Below are 24,158 nucleotides of genomic sequence, written 5' to 3' on the forward strand. Positions count from 1 at the left end.
CAATGGATTGATGAAACAAACTCCATCTCTTAATGGGAGGAGCTTCAAAATATTTGTGGTGTTTCTTCTTTCACCCAAGCAGAATGGTTTTAATGGCAATTTTGATGATTCTAAAGGTGTTCTGGAGATTTTATTCTCTGGCTTATACTTATGGAGAAGTCTTATCTGGCTATATTGGAAAAAAAAAAAAAGAACCTTCTGGTTTCTGGGATATATACCTAACTTTAGTTTTTCTTTTTTTCTATCTATCTATCTATCTATCTATCTATCTATCTATCTATCTATTTACTGAGTGAGTGGAGGAGGGAGAGACAGAGAGAAAGAGAGAGAGGGAGAGAGATACACACAAAATTCGAAGCAGGCTGACAGCTCAGAGCCTGATGCGGGGCTCTGAACCATGAACCATGAGATCATGACCTTAGCCAAAATGCTTAACCTAAGTCAGACTCTTAACTGATCGAGCCACCCAGGCACCCCAGTTTTTCTTTTTTTTCTAAATGGTTGTAGAATATCCCCCCACCGTCAATCCATCAACTGTATGGACAATTGAGTGTCCTATATGGGAATACAATTTATGACCTGTAGTCTATAAATTATCTAGTAGTTGTTTAGAAGTAGCCATGGTTAACATGTTTCATGTTGCCAATCCAGTCACTTAGGAATTCTTGACTTTTTTCTACTATGTAAACAAAAAGATAGGCTTATGAGTTGATTTTTCCATAAACCGCCTTTAAGATGACTTGACTTGCATGTAGTTATAACTTTAAAAGGATTTATTTTTTTAAAAATAGGATTGAGCTTTTATTGCATAAAATTGCAGGAAGGCTTGAATGGTAATAATTTCTGTGTCTCTACTACATGCTTAATTAACTTTTAGGTTTGATAAAGGAAGCTTTTACTTTATAGGTAAATCAGTCTTGTCCAGAGTTCACTATTTATTTAACAAAGTGTTTTTCTCTGTTTAGATGTGAATTTGTGTTCTATATTGAGCTGTGAGTACCAATGCCACCCGTCACCAAATGGAGGGATATGTCATTGTCCCCTAGGTTTTATCCTTGACCAAAATAACACCCGCACCTGTGTTGGTAAGTGACAGGTGGGAGTGCCTTGTGTTTCATCACAAGTGCAACGCTGTGACACTGATGTGTTATGTGATCTCTGACATCAAGGTGTTTATGCTTGTGGATAGGAGTGACTATCTTTATAACAAAGACCAACACAGTCCCCATAGAAAACCTGGACAATAGGAAGTTTTAAGTCTGAGAAACTTGTGAAATGCACAAGGCAAAAGAGTGGTTCTTTTGAGTGGGTTGACTAGCTACATGGATACTTGTCCACAACATAATGAAGGAAGAAATCTTTTCGTGTTTTTTAGTATTTGGAAGCAGGGTTGGTGTGGCCACACTGGTTGTTTAATATGGTATTACATGCATGTGGATGTATTACCACATGGCTTCTTCTCACCCCTGGCCTCTTCTCCAGGATGCTCATACCTCTTCAGGACCCAGCAACTAAAGAGTGGTCACGTAACACAGATCATCAGCTCTCTGCTCCACTGGCCACGGTGGCCAGTCAGTACCCATGCCATGCTTCTTGTTAATCCTATTGATTTCACCTGTGTTTGAAGATTCTTGAAACTTGGTTCAAGAGTAGACACTGTCATTTTGCTTCATTTGGCTGGCATTGAAGTAGATGCTGGTGTACCAGATACTTCTCACATCTCTCTTATCTGAATTGTAACAATGATTTTTCCCACTAGGAAATTTTTGAGTGTGATGTGAGCCAGCTTTGCATCCTTCTGAGATTAGGATGGGGTCTGATGATAGGAAAATTACTATGGCCAAGTAACATCAATTTAGTTTTTGTAGGATTTAAACAGTGATTTTTAATGCTCTGATTTCTTTCCTTTCTGATTTTTGATACACAAACAACAAACGTATTAGCAGAAAGTGTCCATAGGGGTTTCTATTTATTTATTTTTAATGTTTATTGTTTATTTTTGAGAGAGAGAGAGAGACAGGTGCAAGCAGGGGAGGGACAGGGAGAGAGGGAGATGCAGAATCTGAAGCAGGCTCCAGGCTCTGAGCTTTTAGTACAGAGCTCGATGTGGGGCTTGACCCCATGAACAGTGAGATCATGACCTGAGCCAAAGTCAGATGCTTAACTGACTGAACCACCCAGACGCCCCCAGGTTTTTTTTTTTTAACTTTGTTTTTACTGTTGTTGGCAAAAGGGCATCTGGAAGGTAACTGTAATGATTCTTTAAAATTAAGTTTGGTAGTCATCTATGGATCTCCAAAAGATAGATAATTCAGATTTTTCCTAGGATATTTGTGTTCTTTTGATATTCCTTCCAAATAAGGGGTTCTTCAGGGTTTTCTGAATAAAAAGACATGGCATATGTAAGACATACTTTTACAAAAGTGCTTCTCCTGAAGTAATTTCCAAAATATTAATATAATTTGGCCAAAAATACTGAATTTGGGTAAAAGTAATGAAGTTATTCAGTCTTTAGTCTCAGCTCATGGCTTCCAATTTGGTTATACTATATCAAATATGGTTGATCTTAATAACTGTTCACAGCCAGAAAAAAATTTAATGCCACAAATTAACTCTGGTTTACAATTTTAACTTGAAACTTTTGAGAAAGTCTATTCCTCAGTGTTATTGAGAACCATAATGGGACTCACTTATGTGTCATATGCCAAAGAAAAATAAGATTTTTATATCCGCTAAGCAATCCAATTAAGGTGGTCCTTGTGGTGTTCAAAGGAGGCAGTTTTAGGTTTCTAATGTTGGGACCATGCCCCAAAGTTTGCCCATGATCTGACTGTTCCCCTGAAGTAACAGTATAGTTACTTGTTGAATATAAGACATGTCACAAGACAAGACATGCATATAAGATAAGACATGTGCTTTACACAAATCACTCCAAGAGATTCTGAAGACTCAGAGACAACTCAAAATTATTTAAGGAAGCCCCTAAATTTCTAATCATTTGAAAATATTCTATAAAGAAAGATGATGATCTGTAACAGGCATTAAATGAAATCAGGACACTTTTTGTGTTTTATTATTACAATCATCATCATCACCACCACCATCATCAGATTGGGGATGCAGTCAAGTAATTAAAAAATACCGGTCACTTGAGTGTTCTCAACTGTTAGGTGGTTTTCTGAGCCCCTGCCTGTGCTGCCTGGCTTCATTGTGAAGGCAGCGTCCCCTTTTCCTCAGAGTGCTGTTCACCTGTGGGTGCGAGGCTGCTCCTTTTGTCTTTGGCAAATGTCAGGGTCTACCCCCCCCTACCCCCCGCCCCACCCCGCCACTTATTGCCACCCACCTGCCAATTCGATTTCTAGTCTTTTTAGTTCTCTAGGCATTTCTCCTTTCTCTTAGTAGAAAAGGAATTCCAATAGAAATACCAGAAGCCACATTCTCAGTATTCCATCAGCTTCTCCCTTTTTTCTTCTCTCACTCCCCGAAGAGGGGGCTGAGACGGCTGCTGAGCTGCATTGCATTTGGAACTTGATAGGCCGTGAAGTCTATTCAGTAAAAGTGATTGCTCTTTCAGAATCCTTGGCTTAGTTTTGTGATGCCCTACAACCTGTTCTTAGACATTTTCCAACACTTTTCCCCCCAGTATCTAAGTCTATGATGAGCTTTGGGTTCTATTTTCAAGTGTCTAGGGCTACTTGTCAGAGGTCTGGGCCACTTTGTTTTGAAGTCTGAAATAAATGAAAACTGTCATAATGAGTTTTTAAAAATACATTTAACCTATTAGTGAATGTAATACAGAAAATGCCAATGTTCTGCTGTGGCATAAGATAATTTCAGGGTTTCTAAAACTCACCCAGTTCCTAGCACACTGGAAGTCGTTGATCTAATACTACGGCACTAGTTTTAACTTACATGATGAACATCTTTTTTTTAATCCCTGCAGTGTGTGCCTGGGACTTTAGTACAGATGACTTCATTTGGAGATAAACTCAAAAGTCTGCAGTTGGGGGCCTTTGTGATTGTCAGGTCCCGTGCCACCTGTAGAGACCTTTTCTGTGATCTCTGTTTTTCAAAGATGTGTTCTTTGAAGCTGGGTTAACATTTATTTCACAGACTGTGTTTTGCTCTCTTTGTAAAGAGAACACATTAGTTTTGATATGTGACATTACGAAACCAGTTACACTTGTTTCAGCAGGGCTTTTAGGAAAATTCTTTTGGTTTGCTCTTTCAAGCATTTCAACTCAATAAACACTCTCTGTATGACTGTGACCCTGCATGGCTGGCTCATTACAGAGGCTTCAGGTGTTGGAAACCTATGCAACATCTATCATCTTAGACATGGCTCCCCAGTGAATGCCTCAGTGGTAATCAAGAATAAAATTGAATAATCCTGACAAGTAATCTTGTGGACTTCTACCATTCATCTGCCCCTGGTAGTCTTGACCTGGCTGTGGAGCCTCCGAGGCAGGCTGAAGCAGTTTACCAGGGTTATTGTTTCTGATTGACAGGACATGCTGTTTGTTGACGGAATGACATCATGGTACGGAGTTAGGGCAGGGAGGTCATTCAGCATGGTGGGATTTCAGACAACCTGACGGATCAGAGGGTGTCCAAGGGGGTCTAAGCTAAAAAGGGGTTTTTGAATTATTTTCAAAGCAGTATCTGTTGGTATGAGGTGACAAAGAATAAAAAGGAAAGAAAAATAGGTAAAGGTAATGGCGTGGGAGGTGGCATTATAAAGCAGTGTGTTAGGGTTTTAGACAGTTTGCACTACTTTTCTATTCTCATCAAAAGCCTCAAGTCTACTTTAATTTTTCTTGTTTTCACTTTGGCTGATGATGTGTAGTAATTATCCTTCATTTTTCTCCGTAATGCAGACTGTAATCTTATTCATTCATTAAAAGTGACAGTGATTTTATACACTCATTCAACCTTTAAAGTACTTGTAGCCCAGGTGATAGGAAGGGCATTTGCACCCGAGAATTCTTAGTTATGACTTCTTCACCTTTGGTTTTCTTCTGTTTGACATCAGAACTCCTGTTCCCGGGGTGACTGCAGGCCCTTAAGACATATTCTCATCGGTCTTGCATTCAAAATGAGGTCATGACATTCTGGGAATTTGAGGGCGAATATCCTGTACTTTCATTTCTACTGAGGTGAAGCCTCAGGTGGTGCTTTCTCAGGGCCGAGGTGAGGGCACACAAGAGATAAGTCATGAAAGGCCTTTTATTTATACACACATGCCTTTTACCTTGTCATGTCCAAATTGGATTAATGTTTTCCTTTGGTTAGTCACAGTTCTTGGAAAGGGCCATGTAGGCCCATGTTGTTGTAGTTGATCTTGAGGGAAAACTGGAAACTTCAGCTTCATCCCAGCGCTTTCTTGAGCTTTGTAGTTGGGGAGTTGTGAGATAGAGGGCCACGCAGCAAGTATAGTAGAACCTAATTCACAACTGTGACATTTGTTGCAAATGTAATCGGGTCCTAGAAATGTGGAGAATTCTAGACCCTAGGGTACAATGCTTTCAGAAATTATAATTTACTGAGAACCTGTTGGTATAGGATGTGATGGTCTTCCTCCCAGGTGAAGAGAGCAGGGTGAAGGAGACTGAAGAGTGGATGTGAACTTGGAGGGTCAAATGAAATATTTGGCAACAATCTACTAAGGATAGGCTACAATTTCTGTAGCCCTTAAGGTGTACAATCTTTGAGAAAGACTCGATATATTTTATGTTGTTCCATCTGCTTCTCCCCCCCCCCCCCATACTGTATTGTTTATATGTCAGTTTTAGAAAGTAGAACTAGGACAATGGTGACAGTAAACCCTACTCAGTCATATAATGGACTTCCAATGAACACTTATTAAATGAATGAATGAATAAGAAGTTAATGAATAAGTAGAAGAGAAGATATTTTAAAAATGTCTTAAAAATGATTTAAATTTAATTTTTGTTTTAATTTTTGATGTCAGAGGAAAGGCAGCTGGGCAAATGAATCTTTCCAAATACTTTATTGCAGTTACAGTTTTGTAACTTCTTGATGGGATAGATATAGGGCAGGTCTTACTTTATTCTGATGTAGCACTGTCCAATAGAACTTTCTGCAATGGTGGAAATGTACTATATCTACACTTTCACATATGGTAACCCTTGATCATATGTAGCTGTTGATCACTTGAAATGTGGCAAGTAAGACTAAGAACATGAATTATTAATTTTATTTCATTTTATTTGATTTTAAAATGTTTATTCATTTTGAGAGAGAAAGAGAGAGAGCAGAGAGGGAGGGGCAGAGAGAGAATCCCAAGCAGGCTCTGTGCTGGCAAGGTGCAAGCCATGAGATCACGACCTGAGCCGAAATCAAAAGTCACATGCTTAACCAGTTGAGCCATCCAGGCGCCCCAATTTTCATTTTAATTAATCGAAATATAAATTTAGGAAGCCACGGTGGGCTAGTGGCTGCTATATGGGAAAACACAGTTTTGAAGGGAAGAAATTCAGGTATTTTGTAAATCAACATTAAAAAATGAAATGCAATACCATAAGGCTATGAATCTAAGCAGTGCTGTGCATCCTCTGTAAAATTATCCTTTGTGCAGATTAAAAAAAAAACTGTTTAAATCATCTTAGATTTTCCATAATATGAAGATGCCTGTTCTGAATTCCTATTTTTTATTGTATGCCTAGAATCTGGGCTACCTCCAGAGGGTACTTATTTAGATATGGGCATCACCACATTCCTATATGGCCCGTCCAAGACTTCTGTCAGAGTGTGTTCAAAAAATGCTGGTAAACATGGTTATAAATATTTATTTCCCATGTGGCAGATTTTAATGATTGCCAGATATGGGGAATTTGTGACCAGATGTGTGAAGACCGAATTGGCCATCACCAGTGCCACTGCGCAGAAGGGTATGTCTTGGAGCATCAGCAACATTGCAAAGCTAATACTTCCTGTGAGTAAATTAAGTACGCTTGCCATATATTGGAACCGGAAACAGGAAATGTCCTCCTTCCATAGCAGATGACAAAAGAAATATCATCATTTATGTGGATAGCAGGGTTTTTTCATCACAAATTAGGAGTGGGCGCTGCTGCCAGAAGAACGGGTCCACGTAAATTTTATACTTTGTTTCTTAGGGACCAATTTGTGGATTAATTATGACCATTATTCATATAGTTTTTTAATTGGTTGCTTGTCCACTTTGAGTCTGAGCTTTTGTGTCATCCACAACATTTAATTGTGGTATGTTACTTGTACATTTAAATTTTAATTTACCTACCACAAATGTGGGTGACTAGTATCTATAGAAATAATTTTGGTATTGTTTATGAAACATTTAGGGGTGGTTCCAAATGGACCTATGAAACTTGGGTTGGAATTTTGGGGAATGCCCTCATTCTGGATGTTTGGTTGGAATCAATCTAAGAGTACTGTAGTATAGAAAATTTATGGGGAAAATCTGTTAAAAAAAAAAAAAGAAAAGGTATTCCCCCTCCTCCATTTATCATGACATTTTGTCATTGAATCATGCATTTCTGGGATAGAAGATCTTGACTTTGTTTCTTTTCGCCAATGTTTTTTTTCACATATTATTTTGAAGTGCCTTTGGCCTGACATTTATCTGTTCATATAATTGATCAATTGCCCATTTCCAAGTTATTTTCCTGTACGAAATCTGACTTGCTGTGTAATAGCTTTTTGGTACAGTTGATTTTTTAACAATTAAATGTAGTTATTTTTAAATGGATAATAAATTCATATGTTCAAAAACTCTAATCTATAAAAATGTCTTTCTCCATCTCTGTTTCTCTCTGCCCAGTTTCCACTTCCCTTATCCCATGGATATCATTGTTTATTTCAATTCTAGTGATTGTTAAATACATAAATAAGAATGTACAAGTATAGGTATTTAATTCTATTTTTCTATACACACGGTTGTGCATTTTGCTGATATGTATCAACACAGAGAACTTTTCTTCACTTTTTTTATGGTAGCATAATAGTCCATTTTTTTGATGTATATTATTTATTTAGCTATTTCCCTACTAATGGACTTTTATATCATTTTTTATCCTTTGCATTTTTGATCCTTTAGCCATTGCAGACAAGACTGTGAGGAAAATCTTGATACTCATGTCATTTTGCAAGCCTGTGAGTTTGTAGGTAAAGCAGATTTGGATCATCATTGCCATATTTTTAACAGTGATTTCCCAGTAATCCTTAAGATATGTTCTGTGCTTTACATAATCTGAAGTTGCACATGGGGTAAGGTGCCCATATCACAGAGGATTCTTGAAAATACCTGATGTATTCCCCTCAGTGTCCTTGAAAGCACATTGGACTAGCAGTCAGGACACTTGAATTCTTGGTAGACTCTGTTCCTAACTTACTTTGATTTTGAACACTTCATCAAACATCTTTTGCCTCCATTTGCTTATCTGTAAACTGGGTAGAATGACACCCATATGCCTGCCTCAGAAGTGTATTTTAAAATGAAATAAGATAACATAGAAGAAGTATTTGAAAAGGCAGGAAGCCTATCAGTTGTAAGTTCTTCTGAGAGAGTGATATGCATATGTTTGTTCACTTAAAGGTGTGATAATACCTTCCTTCTTCACATTTAGCTGAGCAGGCCTCCGTTATTTTCTCCAACGGTCGGGATTTGCTAATTGGTGATATTCATGGAAGGACCTTTTCCATGCTGGTAGAGTCTCAAAATCATGGAGTGGCTGTGGGTGTGGATTTTCACTATCACCTACACAGAGTCTTTTGGACTGACACTGTGCAAGATAAGGTAAATAGAAATTTCAGGAGTGTAGCTTGGGAGTTGATAGAACCCCAAGCACAAAGTGTTGATAGCTTTCATTTTTGGGGGAGTGAAGGGGAAAGTTCTTTTGTTTTCTAACAAAAAAGGCCCTTGAGATATTTTGTGTTAATCAGCACCTTTTCCATGCTATACTATTACATGTGACCTATTAAACAAAGCAGTCTATTATATGGATTAGCCTTGAGCAACTTTTAATTTTATTCGAAATGGAGTCCAAAAGCCTAATTAAAAGAAATAGTAGACATTCTTTCAAAACTGGACAGATATTTGGTAGTAATTTTTGAAACTTGATCATTTAAAATGTAAAAACTACTCTGTTGCTTTGGATGATAAAAATCAGATTTTACCTGCATCTTCTAAATGGAACTGTAATGGAAGATTCGGTAACAAATATTGACAACACTTTGTTTAACAGCCAAAATTTCATTATGCTGTCTTATTTGGAAAGTGTGACAGATTTAATTTCAACATTGAGTGTTGCAATAGAGATTTTTAAAACAAACTTTAGAGGCTTCTAAAGAGTTATGGAATTTTATTTCTTCCTGTCACATTTTCTGTACTATTAGTAAAATTTTAATTCAATTATGTGATGACTTTTGCATAAAAATTCTAAAAAATGAGAATTTGGATTATTAATAATACTGATTTGATTACAGCTAAAAATCAAAACAAACCATCACCACCTCCTCCACAAAAAAATCCACATTCTTTAATGAAACTTTTGATAGTTACCAAGAATTAGAAATGCAGGATTTTAAAAAAATCCAAATTTTTATATTTGCCTTACATATACTTTGAAATATACTTTTCTCCTTAGGAACCCATTATATGAAATATTTTAGCAAATCTCAGTGAATTTTTTTTTTTAAGTCCAGCTGACTGATTGGTACAGCATAGATGATAAATATACTGAATGAATATAGGAAAACAGTGCCCACAGCTTAAGACATGTAATTTTGTTTTTTCTTTCTTTTAGGTTTTTTCAGTTGACATTAATGGCTTAAATATCCAAGAAGTTGTTTCTCTTGATGATCCAGAGAATCTGGCCGTAGACTGGATTAATAATAAACTTTATTTAGTAGAGACCAAGGTCAACCGCATAGATATGGTAAATATAGACGGAAGCCACCGGCTCACCCTCATAACCGAAAACTTGGGGCATCCTAGAGGAATTGCCGTGGACCCAACTGTTGGGTAAGAGATGTGGAAACATACTGATTTTAGTATTTTTGGAGCTTTATCTCTCCTCTTACACATAAAACATCCATTGGATTAATTAAAGGTTAATTCTGATTTCTTGTAGGCTCCAAAACCCATGCTTATTTTATGTCTCCACTCATAGAAGCTTTAAAGGAGTACCTCTACTGGTGTACTAAGAATATATGATTTTTTAGGGATATGAATTTTATTTTTAGTGTTCGCCACATTTGTCTGCTGAGAGAGTAGACTCTGTTCTGACTCAATCTAATAATGTTGTTACAACTAGATGTTGCTTTTGATTCACCGTGATCAAGATGATCATTCTAACATGAATTAGCTGTAGTTTTTTAAAGAGGGGAAAGAAGATCGGAGCTATTCTTTTGGCAATTGTTACAAACTGGGATTGAGATGACAATGGTAATACCTAATTACAAGTTGTTTAATGTGCGACACACCAACAAGATTGGTAATGCTTACTTGTCTGCAGGTGTAAATTCAAATTTTCCTTGTGTCCACATTTGAAAACAGTTATAGGAGACTTAGCTTTCTCCCAAATTCTCAAAGTTGGATCTTAGAACACTTGGGGGTGTCTGGGTGGCTCAGTTGGTTAAGCGTCTGAGTGGCTCAGTCGGTTAAGAGTCTGATTTCGGCTCAGGTCATGATCTTGAAGTTCGTGAGTTCGAGCCCTGCGTTGGGCTGTGTGCTGACAGCTTGGAGCTTGGATCCTGGAGCCTGCTCACACTCTGTCTCTCCCTTTTTATCAAAAATAAACATTAAAAAAAAAATTAGAAGGCTTGTCTGAACTTTGGGCTACTGAAATGTTGGTGAATGATGATTATTCATTTGCACTTCATGACATGAATTTTTAGGCTGCCATATCAGTGCATTTTAATGGTTGCTATTTGGAGTTGTTGACTCTCCTGATTGGCCTTCATAGTCTCTGATTTTTTTCTTTTGTTGTTTTATACTCCGATGATTCTGGAGAAAATTTCCATTGATCCAAGCAACCTAAAAAAATATTTTCCAGAGAAACTTGTAAAATAACTGTCATCTTTTGTTTTTCTTTTGTAGTTATTTATTTTTCTCAGATTGGGAGAGCCTTTCTGGGGAACCTAAGGTGGAAAGGGCTTTCATGGATGGCACCAACCGGAAAGACTTGGTAAAAACAAAATTGGGATGGCCTGCTGGGATAACCCTGGATATAGTATCAAAGCGTGTTTACTGGGTGGACTGCCGGTTTGATTACATTGAGACTGTAACTTATGATGGAATTCAAAGGTAAGAAGTATTTTTTATAGCTTCATAAGTTTGGGAAAAAATAATATACATATAAATATAAATATTTATAAATAGTATATATATAAATTTATGGAGAGGGGTACATAGCAGGACCAGAATTAAAATACTTTAATTAAAATTAAATTACTGGGTGGCTCAGTTGGTGAAGCATCTGACTTTGGCTTAGGTCATGATCTCATGGTTGGTGAGTTCAAGTCCCCCATGGGGTGAGCTTGAGCTCTGCTTTGGGTGAGCCCCGCTTCTCTCCCTCCCTCTCTCTCTCTGCCCCTTGCTCACTTGTGCTCCCCCCTCTCAAAAAAATACGGACTTTGTGGGTTCAATATCTTGAATAACTTTTGTGTTGACATTTGCATGAAGCGACAAGGTTTTGTTTTTGGATTGTTGTTAACTTTTCTTGTGTTCCATGTTAATACTCATTATTACGAAGAGCATTTGTTCTTTGATTTCTCCTCTCCAACCTTTCCCCCACTCCCAGATGGAACACATTATTTTCATTAACTCCTGAGTCCATTTATTTCTCTGGGTCCCTTATGTTTTGTTTCCAAAGAACACTTTATCGTTTAGCTTTCTAACTTTCCCCCAGTGAATAAGTACGTTTTATTATTTATTTAGCATAATCTGGTGGGAATTAATTGGATTTTACTCTGCCCTTATGTATTTCAAATTTCAAAGAGAAATTCTGACTTGATTTTCACCTGATGTACTTCAAAGATACTTAAGAATATTTGAGCATAAACTATAGCATACTTTTTTTTTGCATTTTTAAATTTTATTTTATTATTTAGATTTTATTTATTTTTTTAATTTACATCCAAATTAGTTAGCATATAGTGGAACAATTATTTCAGGAATAGATTCCTTAATGCCCCTTACACAGCCTCTCCAGTAGTAACCCTCTGTTCTCCAACATATGACATACTTTTTATTTCATCTTTTTAGTCTGATTACAGTTAACTGTATTAGTTCAATTGTTAACTGTTTTAGTTTCTCTCTTTTTCATATTTTCAAAAATTGGTTAAACCATAGCCTTTAAATTTGACTAGCAAAAACTACTCTGTGGATTCAGCAAATAAACTGGCCAATTTAATTTTCCAAATGACTTGATTTTATTGTTTTCTTAATGGAAGGAATATTATATTTTTTCTTCTTTATATTTTAAGGGTATCACAGTTTACCACTAGATTTCAGATTCTTAAAACAATCTCTACTTGATGAAATGAAGTGATTGGATATTAAGACTGTGACTTCTTATCACTGAAACTGGTTCCCATAATGAGAATATGAATCAATTTAACATAAAATATCAATCAATCCAATAAGTTGTACAAAAACAATTGAGAAATTGCCCAAATTTTTTTTCTCTTTCACAGGTGTTTTGACATTATATTAGATAGCCTATTTTTATGCTAAAGTTCAAGTAAAACATAAAACATAAAAAAATAAGTGTAGTTTCAGAAATATTTGAGTGCTTTGCTGGCTGTGAAGCAACATCAAAGAGCTATATTAAAGCTCATGAGTACAGCTGAAATCATAAAGTCACTGCCTATTGCTGTGCCAGCAGGTGGCATTCAGGGTTCTGGAATTTGCTAAATGAAAAAGAAAAACCATTCTCTAATCTTAATGTGCCATGTCATTATTGAGTGTTTTAAAGTGTGTGCTTACTTGCCCCCTTAGGTTTCTTTGTTTTTGTTTTTTGCTTTTGTTTTTTTTTTACATTTTGGTGTGAAACCTTAGCATCTTCAGTTCTTAGAGTTCTATAGTGCATTTTTGTTTTCAGGGCTCTTAAGATTTTTCTTGAAGGTGTTTCTATTTTGTCACGAGGCAAAAAATAAGTTTTTTTCTCAGAACCAGCTTCTACTTCACTTTCTTTATGTGGCCTAAGTGAATTATCACTGATGTAGAAGAACTTATGGCAGACATTGTCCTTGCTTGGCACCTTTTACTTGTATTTTCTTCTACATAAGCAGCTCTGGCCACTAAGTGCCTCCACTACAAGTGTGGTGAGCAAACAGGTTTATCCTGAGGCATGGCAGTAGTCGTGCTATTTTTTGGTTTTCCAGAATGACATCAGGAATAGGTCTGTATGGTTGTTCTGGAATTGTTCTACTTACTATCCAGCTCCCTAATTGCTAAGAAATGGTTAATGCTGCAGTGTGAAGTAAGTTGAAGGTATCTGCTACTACATTTCCATTCCCTTGTTATACTCTTTCACCTATGGATTTCAAAATGGTATCTCACATCTTAACCCCCTTCCCCTTTTTTGTGAGACAACCTTAAAGAAGCATGTGAGAAAACAGTAATTTTTCAAAAAGTCTAGAATAAACTAGGACTGGGGATAGAATTTTATTTTCAAGGGTCTTTCCCAAGAGACACATGAAAATCTTTCTATCAAATGTAGGTGGAGATATACCTACAACTTAAAAATATTTTTCTATATATTCTACATTTGGATCAAGAGATTACTTAGCTTTTTATGCATTTACTTGAACTAATTCCACCTTTAATCAAAATGAAGTTATGGGGCACCTGGGTGGCTCAGTCGGTTAAGCGTCCTACTTCGGCTCAGGTCATGATCTCACGGTTTGTGAGTTTGAGCCCAAAGTCAGGCTCTGTGCTGACGGGTCAGAGCCTGGAGCCTGCTTCGGATTCTGTGTCTCCCTCTTTTTCTGCCCCTCCCTGCTCGTACTCTGTCTCTGCCTGTCTCAAAAATAAATAAAACTTAAAAAAAAATTAAAAAAAAAAAGAAGGTAAAAAAAATTGTGTGATATACATCTTTTGCAACAGGAAGACGGTAGTCTACGGAGGCTCACTCATTCCTCATCCCTTTGGAATAAGCTTGTTTGAAGATTATGTATACTTTACTGATTGGACAAAGATGGCTGTAATGAAGGCAAACAAGTTCACGGAGACCAGTCCACAAGTGTACCTCCAGACCTCCCTGAGGCCCTTTGGAGTGACTGTTTATCATTCCCTCAGGCAGCCTTATGGTATGTTTGCCCCACAACAATGAAAATCCTGCTCAGTACTGGCCTTGGTAGAAAGATTTTTTTTCACAGCCATGGAAGTTAGTGATGAGATTTAGGTGGCATTTTCAAATATGTGGAGGGTTATCTAGAGAGTTAAACTCTCTGAAATTGGCTCTGTAGATCCTGGGCCTTCTGGAGAAATTGACGTATTTCAGAGTTAAAATGCCAAATCTACAGGGAACTTAGAGATGTCTTTTACAGATATTAATTGGCACCAGCAATGTGCCAAGTCCTGTCTAAATGCTGGGGACAGACAGCAAACAAAGCAAACCAAAATATGTATTCTCATTCTACTAGGAGAAATCTTGTATTCAATCCTTTAATATTAAATTTGAGGAAATCGAGGCCCAGAAGAAGAAAATAACATGCCCAAGTTGAGGTGACGTCAGAACCAATTTCTCTTCTTCTCTGTTGTATATGTATGACACCTGTTCTTTGGTTTGCATTGGGTCTGTCATAGGCTGACTGTGTTTGGTGTCATAGGCTGGTCACTTATCAAAAAAAAAGAAATTATTTTGATTCAGACATTGTATAGACTTCTGTTATTTTATAGTAAGTCTTGTTTTAAATTGGCACGACTATGACTGTATATGGCTCTTTTCTGTGTTGATAGAAAGTTTACAATCAATGAACATTAATTCAGGGAAAGGCAGATTTTACTTTAAAACTCCCTTGTTAAGTGGCGGGTTTGACTTTACAGTGGAGAAAGACTATAATTAGGTTTATTCATTTTTTTTAAACAAAAAAAACAGCCACTAGAACTGATACATTCAGGTGAATATCCTTCAGTGTATTCATCCTGGGAAAACATACGTTGGCTGAAAATGCATGCTGCCCCTGAAAACATTTTTGAAATATTTATTTGCAATAATCAGTTTATCAGCTACTAAATTCCTATTTGTCCTTGACCAAAAATATTACCCAATTTTATCATCCAAATTAATTTTCTTTGTAGTTTCCCTAAATCAATCCACCTGAGAAGGTAAAGAGATAATTTTAAAGAGTAAGTCAAAGGTTAAGAAGGTAATTTTCAAAGCAGACATGACATTTTTGGCCATGACAAAAGCTTTGTGTACAGTGAGCTTTTTCAGTCATTCCTTTGAGAATGGGTTTTGGAAGTATAAACTGGTTTGTACTGCAGGCATGTAAGGTTTTGGAATAGATCTGGTTTTGACTTCCAGTTCAGTTGCTGAATAATCTTGGGCAGTTATAAAACTGAGATAATAATATTTAGCTCTTAGAGTCATTGATTGTAAATTGGCTTACTTACAAAGCGAGCATCCAGTGAATAATAGTTATTTATTATATCTTATGAATGGTAAAAATAACCCTAAAGTTTTTTGGGGAGAGGCAGTTACTTTCTAACCACTGAGGCTAGCAGACAGGGTCTGACATAATTGTCTTGGGGAGAAGAATCCCCAAAGTTATCCAGCTGTGGGAACCCTGTGTGTTGCAGTTTGAGAGTAGGTGGGAGAGTCAGAGCAGGTAAATGTGGATGTACACAGCAACAACCAGCAGTGGTGTTTCTGAGTTTCAAACCCATTATTCTGTTTCACCTACAGGGCTCAAAGTGGTTTCACATGTCTTGGGCAATCATACATTTCTAACTGAGATTTAACCCTGTATATTTTTTCCTCTAGTTAACAACCCATGTGGAGATAACAATGGGGGCTGTGAACAGGTCTGTGTCCTCAGCCACAGAACAGATAATGATGGTTTGGGTTACCGCTGCAGGTGCACATTCGGTTTCAGCCTGGATGTGGATAACCGCCACTGTGTTGGTAAGAAATCGCTTTTGGGCTCTCTTTTTGGCAGGCAACATAAGGGTATATGCTGCTTTTGGACAGGACTGGACCAGCTGTCATACTTCTTAATGGTGAATAAGCCTTTGGTAGCTGACAGAGCATCTTCCTCAGTAGGCACTACTCCCTTCATACACAGAGCTGTGTTTGAAGATGTACATTTCTGTCCCATGGGTCTTTCCTTTAATTGCACATTGAGGGTTTCCTTGGACTTCCTTTCCCCTTTGTCTCCTTCCTGAAATCTTTGTCTCCTTTTAAAACTATTCTCTCTCTCTCTTTTTTTAATGTTTATTTATTTTGAGAGAGAGACAGACAGACAGACAGAGTGTGAGCAGGGGAGGGGCAGAGAGAGAGAGGGAGGCACAGAATCTGAAGCAGGCTCCAGGCTCTGAGCTCTCAGCACAGAGCCTGATGTGGGGCTCGAACTCACGGATCGTGAGATCATGACCTGAGCCAGAATCAGACGCTCAACCAACTGAGCCACCCAGGTGCCCCTAAACTATTCTCTTAAAATTCCATACAATTCAATTTTGAGTTCTTTTCTCTATTGTGTATACCTTTTCCACTTTAGCTGGTAGCCTTAACTTTATTGGGAATAAAGCCTTGCCTTTATTGTTGCATTCCACAGCAAACTAAGTGTTGGGGCAGCTCATTTACTCATCTAGTTTTTCATTTTTCAGTTCAGATTTTATTTATATCTGCGTCTATGCTCTGGGATGCAATTCAGTTCTTTTCTTCTTTTTCTTTCTTTTTTTTTTTTTACATTTTTTTTTTTTACATTTATTTTTGAGAGAGAGAGAGATAGAGAGACAGAGAGAGAGAGAGAGACAGAGCAGAAGTGGGGGAGGGGCAGCAAGGGGGAGGGAGACACAGAATCCAAAGCAGGCTCTGAGCTGTCAGCACAGAGCCTGAAGCAGGGCTTGAACCCACAAACTGTGAGATCATGACCTGAGCCGAAGTCGGATGCTTAACCGACTGAACCACCCAGGTGCCCCTTTTTCTTCTTTTGTTGCCTACACATCTACTCATGATTAAGCTCTTGCCTCAGCTTCAGCGATGAAATGCACACTCCTACAATTTTTGTTTCTCTTGTCTTCACCTTGAAAACTCTCCTTTTTAATGCCTTGACAAATTCTTGCTCCCCAGATGGTGCTGCTTTGGGCTTGGAATGTAAATTCTCTAATTCTACCAGGGACAAATTTGTTAACTTTAAAAAAAAAAATGTTTATTATTTTAAGAGGGTGGTGAGAGAGGGAGACACAGAATCCAAAGCAGGCTCCAGGCTCTGAGATGTCAGTACAGAGCCCAATGTGGGGCTTGAACTCACAGACTGCGAGATCACAACCTGAGCCAAAGTTGGCTGCTTAACCAACTGAATCACCCAGGCACCCCAAATTTGTTGACTTTGTAGGTAATCCCAGACAAAATCTTTGACCTACTTTGTAGGTAATCCCAGATAAAAATCACCCACATTTAAAAAGCCATGTATTTCTGACTGTTACATTGACACTACATTGTGTAATGATTTTGCACTTAAACTCCTGCAATTTTAGTTTTTTGGGTATACCTCTTGGGTATACCTCTTTTTGATTTCCTGACATACTATTACTGTCTCCTACTTTGATTTTAAAATCACTCCTTTTCCCCTATTTCCTCTATTTTTCCTCTCCCCTCCCATCTTTTCCTTCTTTGTTTATTTCTAAATAACTTACCTGGTTACTGTTAATTCTTCCTTCACCGGTCTTAATACCTTAAAAACTGCAGTAGGATTCTTGGTATAGATCTTTATTCAAAAGTTAATCCAAATCAAGGATTTTGATGGAATTACTATGCAGGTCAGTTAATACTGCATTAGAAATTCAGCCTATGGACCATGTTTTATATAAATCTTAAGGATAAATTTCTCGAGAAGAAGAAAGATTGTAATAGTTATATTGCCGTCATAGCTGCTTATCTTTTTTTCCTCTGTTCCCATTGTTTCCAACTATGTTTTCCACAGATTTATTTTTTATGTTTATTTCAGAAGTACATTTCTGAATTATAAAATGTGCATTGTGGATGTATAAGTAATTTCTCTGGAATTCAAGAACCAGCCTGTGGCTCATGGCGATGTGTTCTTCTTCCTACAGTTGTTAAGCAGTTCCTGATCTTTTCATCTGAGGTGGCTGTTCGTGGCATCCCGTTCAACCTGTCTACCCAAGAAGATGTCATAGTTCCAGTGACAGGAAATCCTTCTTTCTTTGTTGGGGTTGATTTTGATGCCCAAGAGAACACTATCTTTTTTTCAGATACATCAAAAGACATGATTTTTAAACAAAATATCAATGGCACAGGTGAGAATACATTAAAATTTTTTTGCATGCTTTGTCTGTTTTTTAATAATAACAATAATAATAATTTTCTAACTAGAACTTACTTGGCTTGCTAAATATTTTTAAATAAGGAAAGAGAGCCATTACTTTTCTTGTGACTTAAGTTAAAACAAAAACTTTTTCTTAAGGGTATATATATATTTTTTTTAATTTTTTAATGTTTATTTATTTTTGAGACAGAGAGAGACAGAGCATGAATGGGGGAGGGGCAGAGAGAGAGGGAGACACGAAGCAGGCTCCAGGCTCTGAGCCATGAGCCCAGAGCCTGACGCGGGGCTCGAACTCACGAACCGTGAGATCGTGACCTGAGCTGAAGTCGGACGCTCAACCGACCGAGCCACCCAGGCACCCCTTAAGGGTATATTTTTAATGATGAGAAATTTTAATATAAAAGAAGCTGACATTCCATAAGAGGAGAGTCAGTAATGGGTTAATTGATTAGAAGCTATTCCTCATATTCAAGCAGCCAGAGGATCTCTCTGGGAAGGATGCTGGGCTTGAAATAATAGTAAAAAAAAAAAAACAACCCCCAAAAACAAAAACATGAATTATATGTGAGTGTCGATTTACTATAAATTTTCAATTGATTTGGGTTCTGTTAATATCTTCATAATCATCACAGAGAGATACATTATAATCATGCACACTTTACTGTTGTGTACTTTATTGGATGATGACATCATCTTATATTTGGATTTTATAACCCACTGGAGAATTCTATCAAATACCACAACCAGATAAGGATACCATAAGAAAAGAAAGCTCTAGGCCATTACTTCTGGTAAATATTGATGCAAGGCTTCTCAACAAAATAAACAATATTGCAGACAGAATTCAGGAACGCATTAAAAGGGTTATATACTATGACCAAGTGGGATTTATCCCTGGGATGCAAGGATGATTCAATATATGCAAATCAATAAATGTAATACACTACATCAATAAAATGAAAGATAAAATCACACAATCATCTCAATAGATGCAGAAAAAGCATTTGACAAAAGAAAACATACTTTAATGATAAAAACTCTTAACAGAGTGGGTATAGAAGTAACATATCTCACTATAATAAAGGCCATGTACAACAAACACACAGCTAACATTATACTGAATGGAGAGAAATTGAAGGCATTCCCCCTAAGATTAAGAACAAGGCAAGGATGCCCTCTGTCAATATAGTGCTGGAAGTCCCCGCTAGAGCTATTAGGTAAGACAAAGAAGTAAAAGCCATCCAAGTTAGAAAGAAAGCAGCAAAAAGGCAGTTATTTGCTGCTGACCCTATATATACAAAAAATCCCAAAGAATCAGTCAAAAACTGTTGCAATTTAATTAATAATTTCAATAAAATGGCAGAGCAGAAAATCAACATACAGAAATCAGTTGCTTTCCTTTACACTAATGATGAAGCATCCAAAAAAGACATAAAAACAAAACATTCCATGCACAATAGCATCAAAAAGAATAGAATACTTAGGAATCAATGTAACCAATGAAGTAGAAGATCTGTAAAATGAAAACTACAAAACTTAGATGGAAGACATTGAAGAAGACACATACAAATGGAAAAACATCCCAAGTTCATGGACTGGAAGAATTGATATTATTAAAATGGTCATAATACCCAAAGTCATCTACAGATTCAGTGCAATCCTTATCAAATGACCAAAAGCATTCCTCATAGAAATAGAAGAAACAATCCTAAAATTTGTAGGGAACCACGAAAGACAATAATGGAAAATTAGGACAAAATAGAGAGCGCAGAACTGAACTCTAGCATATATAGCCAACTAATATTTGAGACAGGTTTCAAGAATAATCAATGGGAAAAGGATAGTCTCTTCAACAAATGGTGTTGAGAAAACTGGAGAAACACATGTAATACAGTGGAATTGGATCCTTACTTCACACAAGTCACAAAAATTAACCAAAGTAGATCAAAGACTTAAAAAATTATTTCTGATACCATAAAACTCCCAGAAGAAAACATAGGGAAGAAGTTCACTAGTATTGGTTTTGGCAATAAGTTTTTGTGCACAAACACAACAGCAAAAATGAATGAATGGGACTACATCAAACTCAAGCTTCTGCACAGCAAACTAAACAACAAAATGAAAAGACCACCTACAGAAAGGGAGGAAGATATTTTCAAACTATATATTGGTTAAGGGGGTTAATATCCAAAATACATAAAGAACTCAGTCTAACTCAGTAATGATGACGACAACAACAGTCAAATCCAATTAAAAAATGGACAGCAGAACCAAATAGACAGTGTCTTAAATAGGGCATCAAAATGGTCCAAAATGGTCCACAGACACATGAAAAGATGCTTAAGATCACTAATCTTTAGGGAATTGAAAATCTGGGGCGCCTGGGTGGCGCAGTCGGTTAAGCGTCCGACTTCAGCCAGGTCACGATCTCACGGTCCGTGAGTTCGAGCCCCGCATCAGGCTCTGGGCTGATGGCTCAGAGCCTGGAGCCTGTTTCCAATTCTGTGTCTCCCTCTCTCTCTGTCCCTCCCCCGTTCATGCTCTGTCTCTCTCTGTCCCAAAAATAAAATAAACGTTGAAAAAAAAAAAAAAAAAAAAAAAAAAAAAAAAAAAAAAAAGAAAATCAGAAGTATGATGAGACATCACCTGCTACCAGTCAGAATGGCTAATATCAAAAAGACAAGAAATAACAAGTATTGGCAAGGATGTGGAGTAAAGGGAATCCTGATGCACCATTGCAGGGAAGGTAAATTGATTCCTCAAGAAATTGAAGAGAGAACTAACAGATGACCCAGTAATTCCACTACTGGTATTTACCTAAAGAAAATGAAAACACTAATTTGAAAAGATATCTGCACCCCTAATTGTTGCAGCCTTATTTCCAAGAGCCAAATTATGGAAACTGCCCACATGTCCATTAATAGATGAATGGATAAAGAAAATGTGGTATATACACAATGGAATGATATTCAGTCGTAAAAAAGTAAATCTTGTGATTTTCAACACAGGAGAGTATAATGAGTATAGAGTATATGAGTATAGAGAGTATAATGTTAAGTGAAATAAGGCAGTTAGAGAAAGGCAAATACTGTATGGTTTGCTCATAGGTGGAAATTAAGAAACAAATGAACAAAGGAAAAAAGAAAAAGACAACAGAAGGTCTTTCTGTCTGTATGGGCCTCATCAGCTGGATAACTTCAGATATTGAGGCAGACTTTCTGTTGGGGAGCTTCCAAACATCAATATTAGTAAATCTTTTTCTAGGGATAGTCCTTTGTCCTTATTAGATGTCTCCATTCTCCTTGGTATGGGGATTAAGAGGTGGTGAAGGTAGCTTGCCGTCTGTGTTATAGGAGAAGTACAGAGGACAGGGGGCCAAGGACCGACCCTTCAGTTCACTAGTCACACAATTTGCCTGTATTCAGTTTTGTTCCACCAAGCAGATGCAGTGCCGTTGTGCATTGTAGTGTCTTTGAGCCCACAGCGTCTCTGCATCATTTCCTCCAGAGAACAAGATTGCTGGTCTGTTAGAAGAGGTAGATGGACAGAAGTGGCAGAATTGCTCACGATCCGGGAAGGACCTGGTGGTCTCACTGCTTCTAATACCAACTTGTAACTAAGCACTTTAGTTCTTCACCCTTGTGTGTTGCAGAGCCCGGTATCTCTGACCACGAATATGTTGAAGTGTCTGTGTGTGTGTGTGGGTCTTCCCCCTGCTGGACTTAGTTTGCATCTTCCTCCCCCCTCCCCCCCCCCCCCCCCCCCCCGCCCTTAGTGAGTTATTACCTGCAGTCCCTTTCTCTTCCAAAGTGTCAAAATCTCTTATCTGCTGTGCCTTTGTTGTCATGTTAGTAGAGTTTGGAAGGAAGAGGAGAAAAGATGTGTGGTCAGTCTTCTACTTTCAACCAGACTGCATCTATCTGAAGACTAGAGTTAGGTCCACTGAGCTTGGAGAACTCCAGTCAATGTTAGCTTTCACCAAAAAGCAGAGTTAGGTTTTTTGCCACATGTAGGCTCAGTCTCCTACAGAGCAGCTTCCTTCTGCTTTGTCAAACTGGAATTCTCATCACCCTTTTTGTCAGTCTACATAATGAGCAAGTTACCTTTTAAAACACTCTATAGTATGCTTTGGTGAGAGAGGTTTTACACTGCTGTTTTCCACGAATAAGTGTCATTGAGTACGTATGTAGAGAACGAGTTGTCAGAAATCAGGTTAAAGTCAAGATCAGCTGAATGAAGCTCTCAAGGGACTCCGATATGATCAAATCTCTCCCATCCTAAAAGTGCAACCCACATCTCAGTCCAAGTGTCTCTCTAGTTACAGCTCTCTCTCTCTTTCATTTCATGGTTGGACTTCTTGGAACATTGGCTTACATGTTCCTATTCTCACTTCCACATTTATACTTTCCACTTATTCCTCACTCCATCTCAATCTGCCAACTATGTCACTTCACACTCTTCTCATCTTGGTCACCTCCAATCTCGTTTCCTTATCTTTCTGGTGTTCTTCAGAGGTCGTTCCTTCTTTGCCTGTTTCCTATATAGGCGTGTTCTCTATGTTCAGCATGTGGGTCTCTTCTCCTATTTTCTGCATAATTTTGCACCTTCAGCGTCTTGGATTACCATTTATGTAGCCATTATAAATTAGAATGGGGAGACTTATGGTAAGGCATTTACTGAATGATTTTCCTCCTAACCTGGCAAATGAGGGAAAGATCAGGGAAGGCTTTTTTCAGGTGATATAAATATCCCTCCATAAATCTCCCTCCAAGCTCTCTGAGATTCACACCCATAATGCCAACTGCCTTTTGCATATCTCACCATATATCCCACAACTACCTCAAAACCAACAGATGTAAGTAGACATCTTTACTCCATGTAAGACTTCCTGCCTTAGAGCATGTAGAGCATGACCACTGTCCCTTTCCCTCTTATCACCCCTCCCCACCCCCATTCCTCCCAGGGTCTGGTGGTTACCTAAATTTCTCCCTTTCTCTTAACCTCTGTCATTAACTGATTAACCTCCAAAACACATGGAGTTCTCAATCTCTCTCTTTCTCACTTCCAAGTCTTTCCTTTCCTACAGCACCTAATTCACCCCTTCCTTTGGGAAAACTGTCCACACCTCCACCTCACCTTGTGCTTCATTTGGAGTCTGTGTTTCATACCATTCCATGCACATCTGTCAAAATACCCATTACTTTTTGATTTCTACCTCTTAGTTTAATTGCCTCCACTTCATTATAAATCCTTCAAAGGCAGTGTCCACACTTCTTTCAAGATGCTTCACTCTTCTATGACTCAGTTTCCTCATCTACAAAATAAGGTTGCTAATAATACCGCCTTCCTTGAACTGTTGTGATGATGGATGATTCCATGTAAAATCTTTGGGCCAGTTCCTGGCTTGTAAGTGCTCAATATAAGCTATTATTACAAATACTATTAGCAATATTATGTTTCCTAAGTATCTAGTATGGTGTCTGGCACATAGAAGACTTTCTTTTATAATTTGCTAAGTAAATGAATGGAAAAAGCACTACGATGGTTTTCCCTACTTCAAAAAGTGTTATTGACTGTGATTCAGATTTCCTTAATGAAAATAAGAAAAAGGGGAAAAGACATAAAAATTTCACCAAGAG

At 37.6% G+C, this 24,158-nt stretch overlaps 1 protein-coding gene across 3 annotated transcripts in view; it reads left to right on the top strand.

The window, feature by feature from the left end:
- Positions 1–24,158, top strand: part of LRP2 (LDL receptor related protein 2) — a 199,207-nt gene that overhangs the window by 65,900 nt on the left and 109,149 nt on the right. For all 3 annotated transcript variants that reach the window (XM_019458730.2, XM_019458737.2, XM_019458747.2), the window contains exons 9-16: positions 966–1,085; positions 6,827–6,955; positions 8,628–8,797; positions 9,807–10,024; positions 11,102–11,308; positions 14,114–14,316; positions 15,996–16,136; positions 18,287–18,490. In XM_019458730.2, the coding sequence (XP_019314275.2) occupies positions 966–1,085; positions 6,827–6,955; positions 8,628–8,797; positions 9,807–10,024; positions 11,102–11,308; positions 14,114–14,316; positions 15,996–16,136; positions 18,287–18,490 (1,392 nt within the window). The remainder of the gene's footprint in view (positions 1–965; positions 1,086–6,826; positions 6,956–8,627; positions 8,798–9,806; positions 10,025–11,101; positions 11,309–14,113; positions 14,317–15,995; positions 16,137–18,286; positions 18,491–24,158) is intronic.

This window comes from Panthera pardus, unplaced genomic scaffold (assembly GCF_024362965.1).
Source record: "Panthera pardus isolate Hobbes unplaced genomic scaffold, ASM2436296v1 HiC_scaffold_10, whole genome shotgun sequence".
Taxonomy (NCBI): Eukaryota; Metazoa; Chordata; class Mammalia; order Carnivora; family Felidae; genus Panthera; species Panthera pardus.